The sequence below is a fragment of the Haliotis cracherodii genome, unplaced genomic scaffold, assembly GCF_022045235.1.
Source record: "Haliotis cracherodii isolate W230 unplaced genomic scaffold, xgHalCrac1.p SCAF_5, whole genome shotgun sequence".
Classification (NCBI taxonomy): domain Eukaryota; kingdom Metazoa; phylum Mollusca; class Gastropoda; order Lepetellida; family Haliotidae; genus Haliotis; species Haliotis cracherodii.
The window spans coordinates 68,575,017-68,593,402 of record NW_027266308.1 but is presented as its reverse complement, the minus strand read 5'-3'; the positions used below and the strand labels follow the sequence as shown (position 1 = coordinate 68,593,402).

General features: G+C 43.1%; 1 protein-coding gene across 1 annotated transcript; it reads left to right on the top strand.

Annotated features, from left to right (window-relative positions):
* Positions 1–89: 89 nt before the first annotated feature.
* On the top strand, positions 90–11,413 carry LOC139441929 (uncharacterized). The gene is made up of 7 exons (XM_071222675.1): positions 90–228; positions 970–1,350; positions 1,794–1,904; positions 4,700–5,161; positions 5,608–5,672; positions 6,493–6,535; positions 9,068–11,413. Exons 1-7 carry the CDS (start codon positions 210–212, stop codon positions 9,406–9,408), a joined length of 1,422 nt encoding a protein of 473 aa, XP_071078776.1. The 5' UTR covers positions 90–209; the 3' UTR covers positions 9,409–11,413.
* The last annotated feature ends 6,973 nt before the right edge of the window (positions 11,414–18,386 follow it).

The window sequence follows — 18,386 nt, the reverse complement described above, 5'->3', positions numbered from 1 at the left end:
CGAGAAGTGACGTAAAGGTTTTGATATTCTCCCTTAACTCAGTTATTTCCCTTCCCAATAGCTTGATACGTTGATATTTCCATATGTGGATTTTACAGGTTTTAGGGGATTCCCCGAATTTACGTCCTTTCTGAAACCAAATGATCGAGGACCGATCTATTTCAACACGACGTTCTTTTGCAATGAAATCCATGGTGTACTGAGGGTCCATGGCTTCGAGAAGGACAGGTGAGATAATCGAGCATTTCATCGCCAATATGATGATCATGCAGATGAAGAACTGGAATGACCTCAGTCCATTTTTATGCGTCGTAACTTGTGCTGTGTTGGCCCACATTTGCACAGCGACTCGTAAACAACTTTTTTCGTCATATTCATATTCATATTCAAATTATACACCCAGAAGACATTTACAGTTAGTGTCTCTGATGTGAAAATACTTTGGATAATTCACAATCAATTTCAAATAAATAACTAATGTATATATTTCCTAATTAATATGCTGTTGTTTGTTGTTTGTTGTTTAACACTGCACTCAGTAATATCCCAGTCATAATACAGTGGTCTGTAAATTATCAAGACTGGACAAAACAACACAGTGATTGATATTACGAACAACAATCCATGTATGTGTACAATGAAACACAATCATCTGAGCCACCAAGCCATACCATCCATTGATACCTATTATTCTCTTTTAAGCACCTACCCATCCCTCCATCCGCCACCCAAACCCACCCATCTGTTAATGATTTATCATAAATGACCCTCGGACTGACCAGCTGACAGATTGTCAAAACTATGTTGATTGTAAAATAACATGGTCAAATACCTGCATGAGAGGAACGAACCCTTTGAAACTGCCATGTTATATAACCCTCTGTTAATTCTCTTCCTTTACTAATGGATACGTTTCTTATACATACCATCAGAAAGTGTGATTTAGCCTCACGTTTTCTTATTTCCCAGATGAGAGAGATGAGAGTCCCCAAGGAGACCAGTATGTGAGAGCGTGTGGGTTTCCTGATCGTATGGATAGTGGAATGCACACACAGTCTGGGGCTGCTAGTGCCGCCTCCTCTGGTCACCGCAATGCTTCCTACTCCAGACCAGGTCACAGAAACTGTGCCGCAACCAGTCACGTGACAGGAGATATGAACGATGCCATGCCTGCTCCAGGACATGTGTTTGGTGGCACATCGTCTCCAGAACATGTGCTTCGTGCCACACCTCTTCCGTGCTCAATGTCCACTCCTGTTCAACACCCAATTTCTCAGGATGAGAATCTTGATATTCCAGGACGACATCAGATTCTTAAGTCAGAGGAACTTATTTCTGAGGCAACAGCAGGTATACTTGTCAATCACTGGACCCCAAGTGTTCCTGTAATTCCAACCACTGGTAACAACAGGCTCCAGATGATTGTTGGAGCTGCTGATTATTACATGTTATTTTTCACATTGGATATTGATAGTTTTTTTGGGTTTTCAATATTACTAATTTGTATTACTATATTTGTATACTATTACTATTATTATATGAATCGCTTTGCAAGATACCAAGCGATACTAAGGTCTGAGGGATACAGTAGGTACTAATGCATTCTGGTATACTAATAGGTTTCAAAATGAATTGGTTAATAGTGATTTATTTTACATATTTAATACAAAATGCAGATTATCTAAAGCCATGTAAAAAAATAACAATTAAATTTGTTTACAATACCTTCTCCATGTGATGATGTTGATATGTAATTCAAGATAATGATGTAGATTTTCTCTCCTCCCTGCCAGCCCTCCAGAAGCTGCAGGATGCTCCGTCCATCTCCTCCCTCCCCTCATGGGAGGCTGGAGGAGGAGGAACCCCACACCCCCTGGGTAGCACCTCGGAGAGGAAACACAACAGTGAGTGCAACATGCCATCCTTCAATTAAATTAGGACAAAATAGTTCATTAAGGACCAGATTCATGAACATATCTGAAATAAATTCCGATATTCCTAATCTCGACCTGTGAAGATCAGGGGTAGAATAGGTCTTCAACAACCCATGCTTGTCTCCCCGCAAAGATCAGGGGTAGAATAGGTCTTCAACAACCCATGCTTGTCTCCCCGCAAAGATCAGGGGTAGATTAGGTCTTCAACAACCCATGCTTGCAGTAAAAGGGCGACTAACGGGATCATGGGGTCAGACTCGCTGACGAGTTGATGTATGTCATAATATCCCAATTACATGGATCGATGCTCCTGATGTCAATCACATGATTGTCTGGTCCACAATCTTTTATTTACAGACCGCTGTCATATAACTGGAATTTTGCCAAGGGTGGCGTTTAACAACAAACAAACAAACAAACAAATCAGGAGCTCCCCTTGAATGGTGTTTGTTGAATGGTGTTAGTCCCTCTTTCTATACTGTTTGTAACACATATCAGGGATATCCTATCTATCTCTCAAACATCTCTAAAATGAGAATGATAAGTTTTGGGGCTAAATTACACTCCGGGAAATCATCTAAATGATCCTTTCTTGTATACAAGTTGTTATTTAATGATGACCTATTTTGAAAATGTAAGCATAAATGGATTACATATATGAAACAAACGTTTGATGAACTTGGACTTAGCTACATCTGGTTTTCACAAAGTTTCACAAATCCTACTTATCTAAGACATGAAAAATGAAGTGACATTATCACATTTGGAGAGTCTTACCTTAAGTTTAGAACTTTAAACCATAATCTACCTATTGAAACTGGGAGATGGAGAAAAATACCTTTAACCGAGAGGAAATGTCAACTTTATAAATTATCTGACATAGGTGATGAATTCCATTATTTGTGTATTTGTCAATCTTTAGAAAACAAAAGCAAATATTTTGTACACAGATTCTACTACATCAAACCCAATATCCATAAAATGAATTTACGTTTCAATAATTCACGATTAGGAACATTGAGAAAACTGTCCAAATTATGATAGCTGCCTGAGTGTAAATTAATGTGCAGTTCAGTTCAGTCAGTCAGTTTACTCCACCTGTCAGTGCTTACTTACTTACTTAAATTAGGAATTGAACGTGCGCTTTCCCGACATATGCGCATTTCGCGCACGGGCTTGTAATTTTTAAATTAGGAGTACAGTTTCTATACCGTGTGTGTGTGTGTGTGTGTGGGGGGGGGGGGGGGGGGGGGGGGGGGGGGGGGGTGTGTGTGTGTGTGCAGTGCCAAGTTTAATGTTTTGAGCTTAGGAATGTGTTGGAGTCAAGATCAAGGGTATTAGTGAGCCCTGCTCACTTTTTGCCTTGTTTCCCTATCAATGCCCCTCCTGTGTATTCCCTGTATTAATGCCCCTCTAAGCTGTTTATTCTCAGTATCAATGCCTCTCTATCCTGTTTATTCTCCGTATCAATGCCCCTCTATCCTGTTTATTCCCTGTATTAATGCCCCTCTATCCTGTTTATTCTCCGTATCAATGCCCCTCCTGTGTATTCCCTGTATTAATGCCCCTCTATCCTGTTTATTCCCCGTATCAATGCCTCTCTATCCTGTTTATTCTCCGTATCAATGCCCCTCTATCCTGTTTATTCCCTGTATCAATGCCCCTCTATCCTGTTTATTCTCCGTATCAATGCCCCTCCTGTTTATTCCCTGTATTAATGCCCCTCTATCCTGTTTATTCCTCGTATCAATGCCTCTCTATCCTGTTTATTCTCCATATCAATGCCCCTCTATCCTGTTTATTCCCTGTATCAATGCCCCTCTATCCTGTTTATTCCCTGTATCAATGCCCCTCTATCCTGTTTCTTCCCCGTATCAATTCCCCTCTATCCTGTTTATTCCCCGTATCAATGCCCCTCTATCCTGTTTATTCCCCATATCAATGCCCCTCTATCCTGTTTATTCCCTGTATCAATGCCCCTCTATCCTGTTTATTCCCCGTATCAATGCCCCTCTATCCTGTTTATTCCCCGTTTCAATGCCCCTCTATCCTGTTTCTTCCATGCATCAATGCCTCTCTATCCTGTTTATTCCCCATATCAATGCCCCTCTATCCTGTTTATTCCCCATATCAATGCCCCTCTATCCTGTTTATTCCCTGTATCAATGCCCCTCTATCCTGTTTATTCCCTGTATTAATGCCTCTCTATCCTGTTTATTCCCCGTATTAATGCCTCTCGATCCTGTTTATTCCCCTATCAATGCCTCTCTATCCTGTTTATTCCCGTATCAATGCCTCTCTATCCTGTTTATTCCCCGTATTAATGCCTCTCGATCCTGTTTATTCCCCTATCAATGCCTCTCTATCCTGTTTATTCCCCATATCAATGCCCCTCTATCCTGTTTATTCCCCGTATTAATGCCTCTCTATCCTGTTTATTCCCCGTATTAATGCCTCTCTATCCTGTTTTTTCCCCGTATTAATGCCTCTCTATCCTGTTTATTTATTCCCCGTATCAATGCCCCTCTATCCTGTTTATTCCCCGTATCAATGCCTCTCTATCCTGTTTATTCCCCGTATTAATGCCTCTCTATCCTGTTTATTCCCCGTATTAATGCCTCTCTATCCTGTTTATTCCCGTATCAATGCCTCTCTATCCTGTTTATTCCCGTATCAATGCCTCTCTATCCTGTTTATTCCCCGTATTAATGCCTCTCTATCCTGTTTATTCCCTGTATCAATGCCTCTCTATCATGTCACCTCAGTTTGTGTGGCGTCTGCGGGGTGTGGGAGCCTGTCCACGGCCCAGGCCAGACTACAGCAGCTGAGTCTTGACAGTGGATCTCTGACTGGCTCCTCCAAACTCCGGGATGGAAACAACCAGGCTGATGTATCCAACACCCTATCCAACCTGGCAACTGGCATCAACACCATTGAAGACAAGCAAGTGGAATCCAAGATGTCAAATGTTTCAATTGATGAAACTGTCAGCGAACCCCTGTCTCACTCATCCATGCAGATTGTCACGTCATATGTGGGAATAACAGATTCTGAAATTGAAGAACGGTTAGCAGATGTGGTGTCGGCCCTCACAACCAGGAAGCAAAACACATCGTCCATGTCCAGTAATGACCTTGGTCTGAGTGGTCAAGGTCAGTGGAGGACAGGTGGCACCAACCTCCCAAAGAATATCCCAGACCAGAGACACAGTATTTCTCTCAATGAAGGTAAGCTGGATGGTCTCTCCTGCCTGTTATTATTTTCATAAAATTTAGGTACATTTTAACACTAAAAGGTGATGAAAAGTTTTATTCATCAGTGCTCGAAATCATAGGGTGTCCTGGGTACCTTAAAGTTTGTCAGCACCATACCAGTGCTCATGGGCTTCACCAAAGGGGTAAATGTCTGAGACCTGCATCACTTCGGGCTTTCCTCCCACTTAAAGCTAACATGCTGTGATACTGTGATATAACTGGAATACGAGTGCTTTTAAAGCAAAATAGCAAGCTCCTTAAAGTTGGCTCTAATAGTATTTGTATCAAGGGATTCCATATGCTTTCTGTGTAACTTAGTTTTACCTAACTCAGTACTGATCATTGCGTAGTTAGGCTACACTTTCATTATTGCTGAGAGGCTTCTATTTTTGATTTGGCATTAAATTACTTTTTCACAGATCCAAGTCTGACTGCACAAAAGACGGTCACTAAGTCAACCCAGACTGACCCCCCTGCTGGACAGGTAATTATTGTACATGGTGTAAGGAGGCAGGTAATTATTGTAAGGAGGCAGGTATTTATTGTAACAAGGCAGGTATTAATTGTTATAAGGTGGGTTACTATTGTAAGGAGGCAGGTAATTATTGTTACAAGGCAGGTAATTATTGTAAAGATGCAGGTAATTATTGTAACAATGTGGGTAATTATTGTAAAGATGCAGGTAATTATTGTTACAAGGTGGGTAGTTATTGTAAGAAGGCAGGTAATTATTGTAACAAGGCAGGTATTAATTGTTTTAAGGTGGGTAATTATTGTAAGGAAGCAGGTAATTATTTGTTACAAGGCAGGTAATTATTGTAACTAGGCAGGTAATTATTTTAACAAGGCAGGTAATTATTTTAATTTGGAAGGTGATTATTTTAATTTGGAAGGTGCAGGTAAATATTCAAATTATTTACGTAGTTTCCAGGTAGGTATTTTCTAATTAGACATGAAAGTTTTCTAATCACTGCAGGCTGGTTATTGTTCTAATTAGGCAGGTAACTGACATGTACATCTGTTAGAGTCATGGGCACTACGTGGGAAGCTATACGTCCCTGGCAGGAAAATGCAAGGAGAAAACAGCTAATTTTCATGCCAGCAGATTTTGGCAGGTTGATGTCGCGATCAGACTGTAGAAGCTTTTGGAGAGAGCCACGCCTGTTTTTGCCCTCATACACACACACACTAAACTCCACATTCAGACTACCATCCTTTCGACTGTTTGAAGAAAAACTTAAAGTGTTGCTAACTACATTTATTGGCTGATGATTTAATGACGGCTTCATTATCTGTGTCTACAGGACCAGGAGGGCTATGGAGGAGCCGCAAGTGCTGAGCTGGGAGGTGAGTGGCCAAGCATCTGAATTAACTGCCTGTCTGCCAGCCGCGGCTGGTGACTTATTTGTCGGGCATGAAAGTTGCCTCCACCTGCCCGACTGTCTGACAGATGATTTTAAGACTATTTACATATTCCTCGTAGATTCTCAAGTAGTTGTTTGCTTTATTTCAACAGTCAAGACACAATTTGTCTCATACTTTTGGTGATTTTGCTCGTACTGTCGTCAGCTATCCATGATTAACCGTGGATGAAATGAAGTAACTACGCTTTCATTGGTCAATCTAGTCTTAGTTTTATGTAAGATTCATGTGTATTGGCACTGGTATGAAGACACATATTCAGAAGTATTTCGTAGGGGCTCGGAAACACAGTACGCAAAGATATATTTAAATACAATCTTGTCTGAATGGGGGCCGGTAACTTTGAAGATGGGCAGGCAACATTTATGAGTCCCCTGCCCGACTGCCTTGTATTAGAATACAGGAGTGACGACAGTCTGTCTTGACAGGTGAGAGAGGTCAAGGACTGATCACAAGACAACTCAGTCAGCTAATACAGTGTAGCTTCATTCAAGTTAATATGTCCCATTTGACAAAATGTTAGTTATCTGCACATTCGATAATTAGCAACACCCACTGGTCGTATCAAGTTGGTTGGTTTGTTGTTTAACGCCGCACTCAGCAATATTCCAGCTATATGACGGCGGTCTGTAAATAATCAAGTCTGGACCAGACAATCCAGTGATTGATATCATGAGCATCAATCCACGCAATTGAGATCGATGACATGCATCAACCAAGTAAGCGAGCCTGACCCCCCGATCCCGTTAGTCGCCTTTTACGACAAGCATAGTCACTTATTACGGCAAGCATGGGTTGCTGAAACCTAGTCTACGTATCAAGTCCTATCTGATCATGTATTTCGGTTTACCATTTATAAACAAACAGTGATGTTTCAGAACAGGATGTCGCTGATGTGACTGGTGGGATTGATGTCAGTGATTAATGTGATGCGAGGAACAAGTGAGGGAGTATGGTTTCACGCTGCTTTCAGCAGTATTCCAGTATAATCCTGGTTGGGAAAACCAGTAATTGGCTTCACACATTGTACCCCTGTGGTACACTTTACCCCCCATTGTACCCACATGGTACGCTTTACCCCCCATTGTACCCAGGTGGTACGCTTTACCCCCCAATGTACCCAGGTGGTACAGTTTACCCCCATTGTTCCCACATGGTACACTTTATCCCCCATTGTACCCAGGTGGTACGCTTTACCCCCATTGTACCCAGGTGGTACGCTTTACCCACCATTGTACCCACGTGGTACGCTTTACCCTCCATTGTACCCAGGTGGTACGCTTTACCCCCCAATGTACCCAGGTGGTATGCTTTACCCACCCATTGTTCCCACATGGTACACTTTATCCCCCATTGTACCCAGGTGGTACGCTTTACCCCCATTGTACCCAGGTGGTACGCTTTACCCACCATTGTACCCACGTGGTACGCTTTACCCTCCATTGTACCCAGGTGGTACGCTTTACCCCCCAATGTACCCAGGTGGTATGCTTTACCCACCCATTGTTCCCACATGGTACACTTTACCCCCATTGTACCCAGGTGGTACGCTTTACCCCCAATGTACCCAGGTGGTACGCTTTACCCACCATTGTACCCACGTGGTACGCTTTACCCTCCATTGTACCCAGGTGGTACGCTTTACCCCCCAATGTACCCAGGTGGTATGCTTTACCCACCCATTGTTCCCACATGGTACAGTTTACTCCCATTGTTCCCACATGGTACACTTTATCCCCCATTGTACCCAGGTGGTACGCTTTACCCCCAATGTACCCAGGTGGTACACTTTACCCACCATTGTACCCACGTGGTACGCTTTACCCTCCATTGTACCCAGGTGGTACGCTTTACCCCCAATGTACCCAGGTGGTACACTTTACCCCCCATTGTACCCACGTGGCACGCTTTACCCCCCCCATTGTACCCACGTGTTACAGTTTACCCCCATTGTACCCACGTGGTACACTTTACCCCCATTGTACCCAACTGGTACACTTTATCCCCCATTGTACCCAGGTGGTACGCTTTACCCCCCATTGTACCCACGTGGTACACTTTACCCCCATTGTACGCAACTGGTACACTTTATCCCCCATTGTACCCAGGTGGTACGCTATACCCCCCATTGTACCCACGTGGTATGCTTTACCCCCCATTGTACCCACGTGGTACACTTTACCCCCATTGTACCCACGTGGTACGCTTCAATCAACATATTGCTGGAATATTGCTAAAAGCGGCGTAAAACCATACTGACTCACTTGTCTTCGGGATAAAAGTTGCAACAAGGGCAGGCAACTCTTACCATCAATGACTGTGACACATGTTTGTGTGATTATAATTTAGATTGGATTCAATTGTCCGCCTAAGAAGATATTGGCATTTGAATCTAACACCAACATTAAATGTATCTCAAGTGATCTAATTAATCAATGCTTTCCCTCTGCTGTGCAGTCCAAACAATGGCGTCTGGCCCCTCGTCCAGTCTGCCTCCAGAGGACATCCTGGTGCGCAAGTTGAAGCGACCAATCATCCAGTGGCTACAGAGGAAGCTGGAGACGCAGATCGGGGCAGCGTGGCAGGACCTTGTCGATCTTCATGACTGGGACTACGACCGAATCACAGATTTTGAGAATCACTGTGTCAGTGCTGGGAAGAGTCCGTTTTGTCTGCTTCTGGCAGAGGCCGAGTTCCAGCTGTATCGGCTTTGTGATTTGAAGAAAGATTTGTTCCAACTTCCACGGAAAGATGTTCTGCACGACCTTGATGGTATAATGGCCAAGTACTACAAGTGAACTGTCCCAAAAGTATCAAATGTTATTTCATGCAGAAACGGTAGAGTAATGGGCCGAAAACTGACATTTTCAATATGGCTGCCGTGGCATGTTAGGTCAGGTGAGCTAAGAATTAGAACATTTTGAAAATGCATATGAAATGTATTGAATAGGGCATAAAATGAATTTCAAAGATTAATCTCCATGCTGCTAAAAGAAAGATTAATGCTGAAACTAATTAAAGTCTACAAAGAAAGGAGTAGGATGACTGAGGGTAGTGTTTAACACAACATCTCCATCTGGAAGTACACTGTATCAAGTATGATGAAGCATCATATAGACTAGGATTGACAGCCAACAAATATCATTGTTACTTTTGTCTCTTAAGATTTTCAGATGAACTGAATAACTATAATAATGGATCAGTCAGTATGTCTGATAAAATGTAAAAACATAAAATCTATGTTAATAGACACACACACACACACACACACACACACACATTCTGTGGCATTTTATTGGCTAAGCAAGCAATTTCTTCTACGTTTATCGCAATAAACTTATTGTTTCCTGATTGGCTGATTATAGAATGGGAATGGGCGGAGCTTGTGTTGCATTATTGCACAGAACGCTGTCACTGACTTTGTACTGTGGTCTACAGTGTTTTGCTGTAATGACTAAATAAGCAGTCTGTAAAGATATTGTTGATGTATTCATTGATAAGAATTGCTTTTATATGTTTTAATGTTCATGGAGTTCAAACCTGTGTGCACAGTGTCAATCAATATATATTCCTCCAACGCAAAAAATGTTTCAGTCAGTTCTTAGGTGAATATTACATTACAACTATATGAATACAACTGATTATGCTTTATAGTTAACTAACACATGGAGATCAGCAGCCATCAATACTGGATAAGTTGTTGCAGTAAGATGTGTCCAAGTAGTCTTGAGGTTCTGGTTTAATGGTGGTCATATCGCAATAGGACAAGGACCCCTAACAAATGAAGGGTCCAAAGACAGGAGAATATTCAAAATGTTGGTTGAGTTTATTTGAGGTAAAAGTAAAAAAACATTTTTTTAAATATTTTGGGAATTTTTTTTATCACAAACCAAAACAACCTTTCAATCAATCACATTTGTTTAAACTTTTGAAAAATTCAGGGTGAGAACAGCTGTAAAGGTAAACCAATCATTGGCCTAGCTGAGCATACCAGTACATGAAATGCCTCCTTGTAGTGGTAGGACAATACACTGATGCATCGATGGTTCACGATTTGTTACTTCTCAATACAAGTATGGATCACAGTCGCACACCAAGTCAAAAATATAGATTCTGACCTTAAATGTTTGCTTTAATAACAGTTCCACTAAACACTAATCATTCGTGCAAGTTAATAGTGAAAACATAAATATTTTCATTTGTTTAGCCATGCTTGACACTGCCAATTGCAAATCATCAGTGTGCCAGGTATTTGGCCATCCTGTCTATGAAAAAGATGGCTTAAGACAGATAAGAGCACATGCACGTATCATGATACATATCGGATTGCAGAGTCGGTGAATCGCCCCAGCCCTACTTCCTTGTGCCCCTGTGGAATTAAGACTTGTTGTAGTCTACCATAAGATATATAATACAAGAGCTGGCAGCCAGAGAAAGGCTACACCAAATCTTGAATCCTGTAAGATATGACTGTTTTATACAATGTTAGATTGTAATTTACAGATATTCCGATGAAGCGGGCATTTGTCCTGATTTGGGGATGTGTCTTGTGTTTTGAAGGTACATGAATGATTTGGAATATGTACAGTAAATCTTGAAATTAACGCAAGCTTGAATTAAATGTGAAAAATGCGAGTGGTCCTTGCTCGCATCATTAAACATAGCATTTGTGTCAACAATAAGACATTTTGGATAGCAGAAATACCAACTTAGACATATGTTGAAAACAAACAACTATGTATTCGACATCACTGTTTATTGAGCACCACTTGTAACAAGTATATAAACAATGTCATTCAAACACTAATTACATCCTGTGAATTGTCCCTGCTCAGGTCAAGACAAGAGTTCTTCTCACTAATGTCATCACTGATCACACCTGCAAGTCCTGACAGACGCAACACAGTGTCTTTGTTCTTTGCGACAACATCAAATGCCGTCACGAGCCAGTGTGCATGTATTGCTTTAGCGGAAATACTCTCCTCAGCGCTAATAAGCTGTGCTATTTGGTGTGTGATTGGATTATTGTGAGGTTGGAATAATGTGATACTCCTGTAAACCTGACAGAGGACATTTTCTTAAGATGATGCTTGAGAGGTTGCATTAATATTGAGTCGCATTTTTGGCTAGGGGCAAGCAGTCGCATTCTTTTGGAGACACATTAATTTCATGATTTACAGTATTTATGGCGGTTGTGAAGAATCTTTACCGAGTATTTTAGGATCTGGTCATAATTCCAGACTGTTAAATGAGACATTTGGAGTTATGGAAATTAGTAGTGCTATGTGGTCCAGTGTTAGGCGTCTTTGGTCGCAGCGAGTCCTTGGAGGGGTGACCATGTGCAGCAGCTTGGCTTCTGAGAGTTTCAAGGGCTTTAGTCCTTCCCCACACTGAAGTGGTGTCTTTTGGGGCAAGTGACTTTGTTTGAAATATGCCGCTGCTCAGAGAGTGGGTACCCGGTAGGAGGAGATGGTAATGTGGCTATTTACTCTTAGTGCCTGACAGACAGGTTGGGTTGTATACTCCCCAGGGAGATGAGAATGAATTGCGTGCCCTTTTCAAGTGGACTGTAATTATCCTCTTTACCAAAAGGCCTTAACTGAGGACAAATAGTCACTCTGGTTTGGGGATACCTGCTGGCTTGTTACCAATGCTGACTCGTTTCCCCTTTGATTAGACTCATCAGAGCACATCTCACTTTGAGATTACTTCATAGCAAGTTGTTCTCCTCCTAAATTCTCACAGCTGTTATTTTATGCAATTTAAAGGGAAATTGTTTGTTAAGTTATATTTTGAGAAATTTTTGCCTATTGAAGGGAAGGTAAAACCTTGAGTAAAGTAAAAGCTATTTTCCCTGACTCACTGTTTTACATTTTCAAACAAAACCTTGGAGTCGTGTTTTATCCTTAACATATTCCCATTATGGTAAGGAGCAGTATTGTTGAAATGGTGAGGTTGATTGTTCTGTATGGAATTCGGCAGCATACTGCCAAAGTTTCGGAACTTAAGTGCAGGGGCTTGTTTTGTACATTGCTTGTTAAATTTCAAGGTATACTTTCCTTTTGAAAAGTTGGAGGCTCAACTAAAGAAAAAGAAATACCATCGGTGTGGCCTTACAAAACAGTGAACAATATACACCAGGAACTTGTACATAACGTTGTTGTATACATTGACGGAGCCACCTTTGTATTCCTGCAACAATGTTGCAACTGTTGTGTTACATGTTTTATCTTCTCAAGGAGGAACCAATTATTAACAAGTGACACTAGCAAGTGGCTATTATTGGTTATGCAGTATTACAATTTGGGAGTTTGAACACATCCCAGTTAATTTAAGCTGGTCTGTTAGCCCGAGACAACTAACTTGTAGTCCTCTTTGACTTGTAGCATTTGATTCAATGTTTCAGTTTTGCTACAATTGGAACAGAATAGAACTGATTGTAATGTAATGATAGTCGACAGTTTTGGCTTATTCAAGCATGACTAGCGATAAACTGTGAGGACTAGTGAAACACAGTATAAGTCGTCCTCTGGACTAGTGAAACACAGTATAAGTCGTCCTCTGGACTAGTGAAACACAGTATAAGTCGTCCTCTGGACTAGTGAAACACTGTAGCCAGTCGTCCTCTGGACTAGTGAAACACTGTAGCCAGTCGTCCTCTGGACTAGTGAGACACTAGCCAGTCGTCCTCTGGACTAGTGAAACACTGTAGCCAGTCGTCCTCTGGACTAGTGAAACACTGTAGCCAGTCATCCTCTGGACTGATGCAAAGACTTTCTCACTCAGACTAAACCATGATGCCATGTTTCATTTTCAAAATTTCAGTTTTGTCATCATTCAATTTGATAAAATTTGTTGTCATTCAACATTTGATGTCGACAGTGACATGTTAGAGTCTGTGTAATGTCTCACTGACGTTTACAAGATGATATCGACAGTGACATGTTAGAGTCGGTGTAATGTCTCACTGACGTTTACAAGATGATATCGACAGTGACATGTTAGAGTCGGTGTAATGTCTCACTGACGTTTACAAGATGATATCGACAGTGACATGTTAGAGTCTGTGTAATGTCTCACTGACGTTTACAAGATGATATCGACAGTGACATGTTAGAGTCGGTGTAATGTCTCACTGACGTTTACAAGATGATATCGACAGCGACATGTTAGAGTCTGTGTACTGTCTCACTGACCTTACAAGATGATATCGACAGTGACCTGTTAGAGTCGGTGTAATGTCTCACTGACGTTTACAAGATGATATCGACAGCAACATGTTAGAGTCGGTGTAATGTCTCACTGACGTTTACAAGATGATATTGACAGCGACACGTTAGAGTCGGTGTAATGTCTCACTGACGTTTACAAGATGATATCGACAGCGACATGTGAGAGTTGGTGTAATGTCTCACTGACGTTTACAAGATGATATCGACAGTGACATGTTAGAGTCGGTGTAATGTCTCACTGACGTTTACAAGATGATATCGACAGTGACATGTTAGATTCTGTGTAATGTCTCACTGACGTTTACAAGATGATATCGACAGTGACATGTTAGAGTCAGTGTAATGTCTCACTGACGTTTACAAGATGATATCGACAGTGACATGTTAGATTCTGTGTAATGTCTCACTGACATTTACAAGATGATGAAGTGTTTGAGGTTTGTCACCATGGGGACGGGGAGTCCCTGCAGATCTAGCTTTTATAAGCCCAATCCTGAATGATGAAGCTGCTTGTCCCAACGGTTTATATTCAATTCCATGTTACTGTATGAGGGGCCATAGACTTACATACATGATGTGTCTGCCCGGAGAGTGAAAGGTCATTGGTTCGATCCCCGGATCTGTTTACCTGAAAGATGTTAATAAGGTGGTACTTGTTGTTACCCTGGCTGGCGCTCGGTTTTAAGGGGATAAAAACAAGGGGTCAGCATGGGGTCAGTATCTGTGTCTGAGTGAGGTACAATGAAGTCTCCATGTTAAACTGTGGCATGGATTGGCACCATAAAACCAGCATTTCCGGACTAGTACAATCAGAAACACACACACGTACACTATATAATGGCAATAATTTTGAATGACGTTAAACCCCATTTCACCTCACCCCCATCCCATTTATCCTTGAATTTGTTGTACTGCTGACTGTTTTTATTTACTGTTGTCAACGAAAGAATGATACAGATGAAGCCACAGATTCAGTATAATGATACCGAGGTACACAAGGCGCGACAATATTGACAGCTATACTCATCAAACAATCCAGGAAACAGCTGGTCGCTATCGTTACAGTAAGACAGCAGAGTGAGTGAGTTTGGTTTTACACTGCTTTTAGCAATATTCCAGCAATATAACAGTAGGAGATACCAGAAATAGGCTTCACACATTGTACCCATGTCAGGAATCGAACCCGGGTCTTTGTCGTGATGAGTGAACGCTTTGACCACAATGCTACCCCACCGCCTGTAAGACAGGAGAATGTCAGTTGACATGATTCACAGAACAAGACCCAGCAGAGTGTCCGCACCTGGCGTGTACCTCACCGTGACCCATCACGTCCCTGGACACAGCCGAGTGTCCGCACCTGGCGTGTACCTCACCGTGTCCCATCACGTCCCTGGACACAGCAGAGTGTCCGCACCTGGCGTGTACCTCACCGTGTCCCATCACGTCCCTGGACACAGCAGAGTGTCCGCACCTGGCGTGTACCTCACCGTGTCCCATCACGTCCCTGGACACAGCAGAGTGTCCGCACCTGGCGTGTACCTCACCGTGTCCCATCACGTCCCTGGACACAGCAGAGTGTCCGCACCTGGCGTGTACCTCACCGTGTCCCATCACGTCCCTGGACACAGCCGAGCGTCCGCACCTGGCGTGTACCTCACCGTGTCCCATCACGTCCCTGGACACAGGTAGCTGTACCAGCCCTTGCTTGTCCCCTTATTTATAGCCATCAGTATACATGGCCTGAGCGTCACTGCAGTATCAGTTTGTTTGCTTGCCGACTGCCGCATGTTTGTATATTGCTTGTTTTTCTACATCACAATGTGAATGGTACAATCGTTTCTTGTGCCACAGTGTATATGTAATTTAATGAAATCCAGGTCTGCTGAATGATGTCTATAATTATACAGGATATTATATACAGGATCATAGTGTGTGCTAGTGTTATATATATGTGTGTGACCAATTTCTTACTGTGCATATAACTTATGTTGAGACATGAGACTCATGTCCCTTGTTTTTGGACATTCCTTGTGAAGTCAGTATTTACTATTTACAGGGAATCATTTCATATTATTGATTTGTTGCATAATTGCCACTGAATGTGGCAGTATTCATCTACACAGGATTGAATGATATGTCTGTTTGTATTTGCTGTAAATATCAGAGAAGATGAGATGGCTATAAACATGTTTTTTCGGCCAGTCCGGGGGGAAGGCGGTGTTGTTCAAGGTAAGGAAAAGTAACTTTGTCGCGCTCATTTGAGTGTTTGAGGATACAACCATCAACACTCAGATGTTGCTTTAATTTGAGAAATAAAACGTGAATAAATTTGCCTCCATTATTTGTACTGTTTTCAGTTTGTTTGAGTTGCCTTCAATCTTTTATTTTGCCTTTGAAAGAAAGTGCTTATAAACATGTTCCTTTTTACGATGCTTGCTGAATGTGTCCCACTCTTTCATGCTCCCCCATGTCATGTTACAGATATGTCATGGGAGTAACTGTCCATATTTATATTTTATTGGTAGCTTCCTGATTCTGTTGAATCACCTCAATAAAACCTGATCCCTAACTAATAATGACTAAGTTAGACAACCTATCTACAATCATGTTCTTGCATGCGTGAGTGTGAGAGACAGACCCACCCAACTCTGTGTGAGGGAGGAGAAAGACGAGAGAGAGAGAGACCCCAACTCTGTGTGAGGGAGGAGAAAGACGAGAGAGAGAGAGACTCACCCAACTCTGTGTAATAGAGGAGAAAGACGAGAGAGAGAGACCCACCCGGCTCTGTGTGAGAGAGGAGAAAGACGAGAGAGAGAGACCCACCCAACTCTGTGTGAATGAGGAGAAAGACGAGAGAGAGAGACCCACCCATCTCTGTGTGAGGGAGGAGAAAGACGAGAGAGAGAGACCCACCCTACTCTGTGTGAGAGAGGAGAAAGACGAGAGAGAGAGACCCACCCAACTCTGTGTGAGAGAGGAGAAAGACGAGAGAGAGAGACCCACCCGGTTCTGTGTGAGGGAGGAGAAAGACGAGAGAGAGAGACCCTGCCGGCTCTGTGTGAGAGAGGAGAAAGACGAGAGAGAGAGACCCACCCTACTCTGTGTGAGGGAGGAGAAAGACGAGAGAGAGAGACCCACCCAACTCTGTGTGAGAGAGGAGAAAGACGAGAGAGAGAGACCCACCCGGCTCTGTGTGAGGGAAGAGAAAGACGAGAGAGAGAGAGACCCACCCGGCTCTGTGTGAGAGAGGAGAAAGACGAGAGAGAGAGACCCACCCAACTCTGTGTGAGGGAGGAGAAAGACGAGAGAGAGAGACCCACCCGGCTCTGTGTGAGGGAGGAGAAAGACGAGAGAGAGAGACCCACCCAACTCTGTGTGAGAGGGGAGAAAGACGAGAGAGAGAGACCCACCCGGCTCTGTGTGAGGGAGGAGAAAGACGAGAGAGAGAGACCCCAACTCTGTGTGAGGGAGGAGAAAGACGAGAGAGAGAGAGACCCACCCAACTCTGTGTAATAGAGGAGAAAGACGAGAGAGAGAGACCCACCCGGCTCTGTGTGAGAGAGGAGAAAGACGAGAGAGAGAGAGACCCACCCAACTCTGTGTGAATGAGGAGAAAGACGAGAGAGAGAGACCCACCCAACTCTGTGTGAGGGAGGAGAAAGACGAGAGAGAGAGACCCACCCTACTCTGTGTGAGGGAGGAGAAAGACGAGAGAGAGAGACCCACCCGGCTCTGTGAGAGAGGGGAGAAAGACGAGAGAGAGACCCACCCTACTCTGTGTGAGGGAGGAGAGAGAGAGACCCACCCAGCTCTGTGTGAGAGAGGAGAAAGACGAGAGAGAGAGACCCACCCGGCTCTGTGTGAGAGAGGAGAAAGACGAGAGAGAGAGACCCACCCTACTCTGTGTGAGGGAGGAGAAAGACGAGAGAGAGACCCACCCGGCTCTGTGTGAGGGAGGAGAAAGACGAGAGAGAGAGACCCACCCTACTCTGTGTGAGAGAGGAGACAGACGAGAGAGAGAGACCCACCCTACTCTGTGTGAGGGAGGAGAAAGACGAGAGAGAGAGACCCACCCTACTCTGTGCGAGGGAGGAGAAAGACGAGAGAGAGAGACCCACCCGGCTCTGTGTGAGGGAGGAGAAAGACGAGAGAGAGAGACCCACCCGGCTCTGTGTGAGAGAGGAGAAAGACGAGAGAGAGAGAGAGACCCACCCAACTCTGTGTGAGGGAGGAGAAAGACGAGAGAGAGAAAGAGACCCACCCGGCTCTGTGTGAGAGAGGAGAAAGACGAGAGAGAGACCCACCCAACTGTGTGAGAGAGGAGAAAGACGAGAGAGAGAGACCCACCCGGCTCTGTGTGAGAGAGGAGAGAGAAAAGAGAGAGAGGAGAGACAGAAGTAGAGCGAGGTAGAAAGCAAACTTCATTTTACAGTTTTTACTGACTTGCGCCATAAAGCAAAATCAAACAGAATTGACACAATCTATTTAAATTAATTTATTCCCATTTGCACAGCAGCAAGTAACCACAGTGAATAACAAAGAAA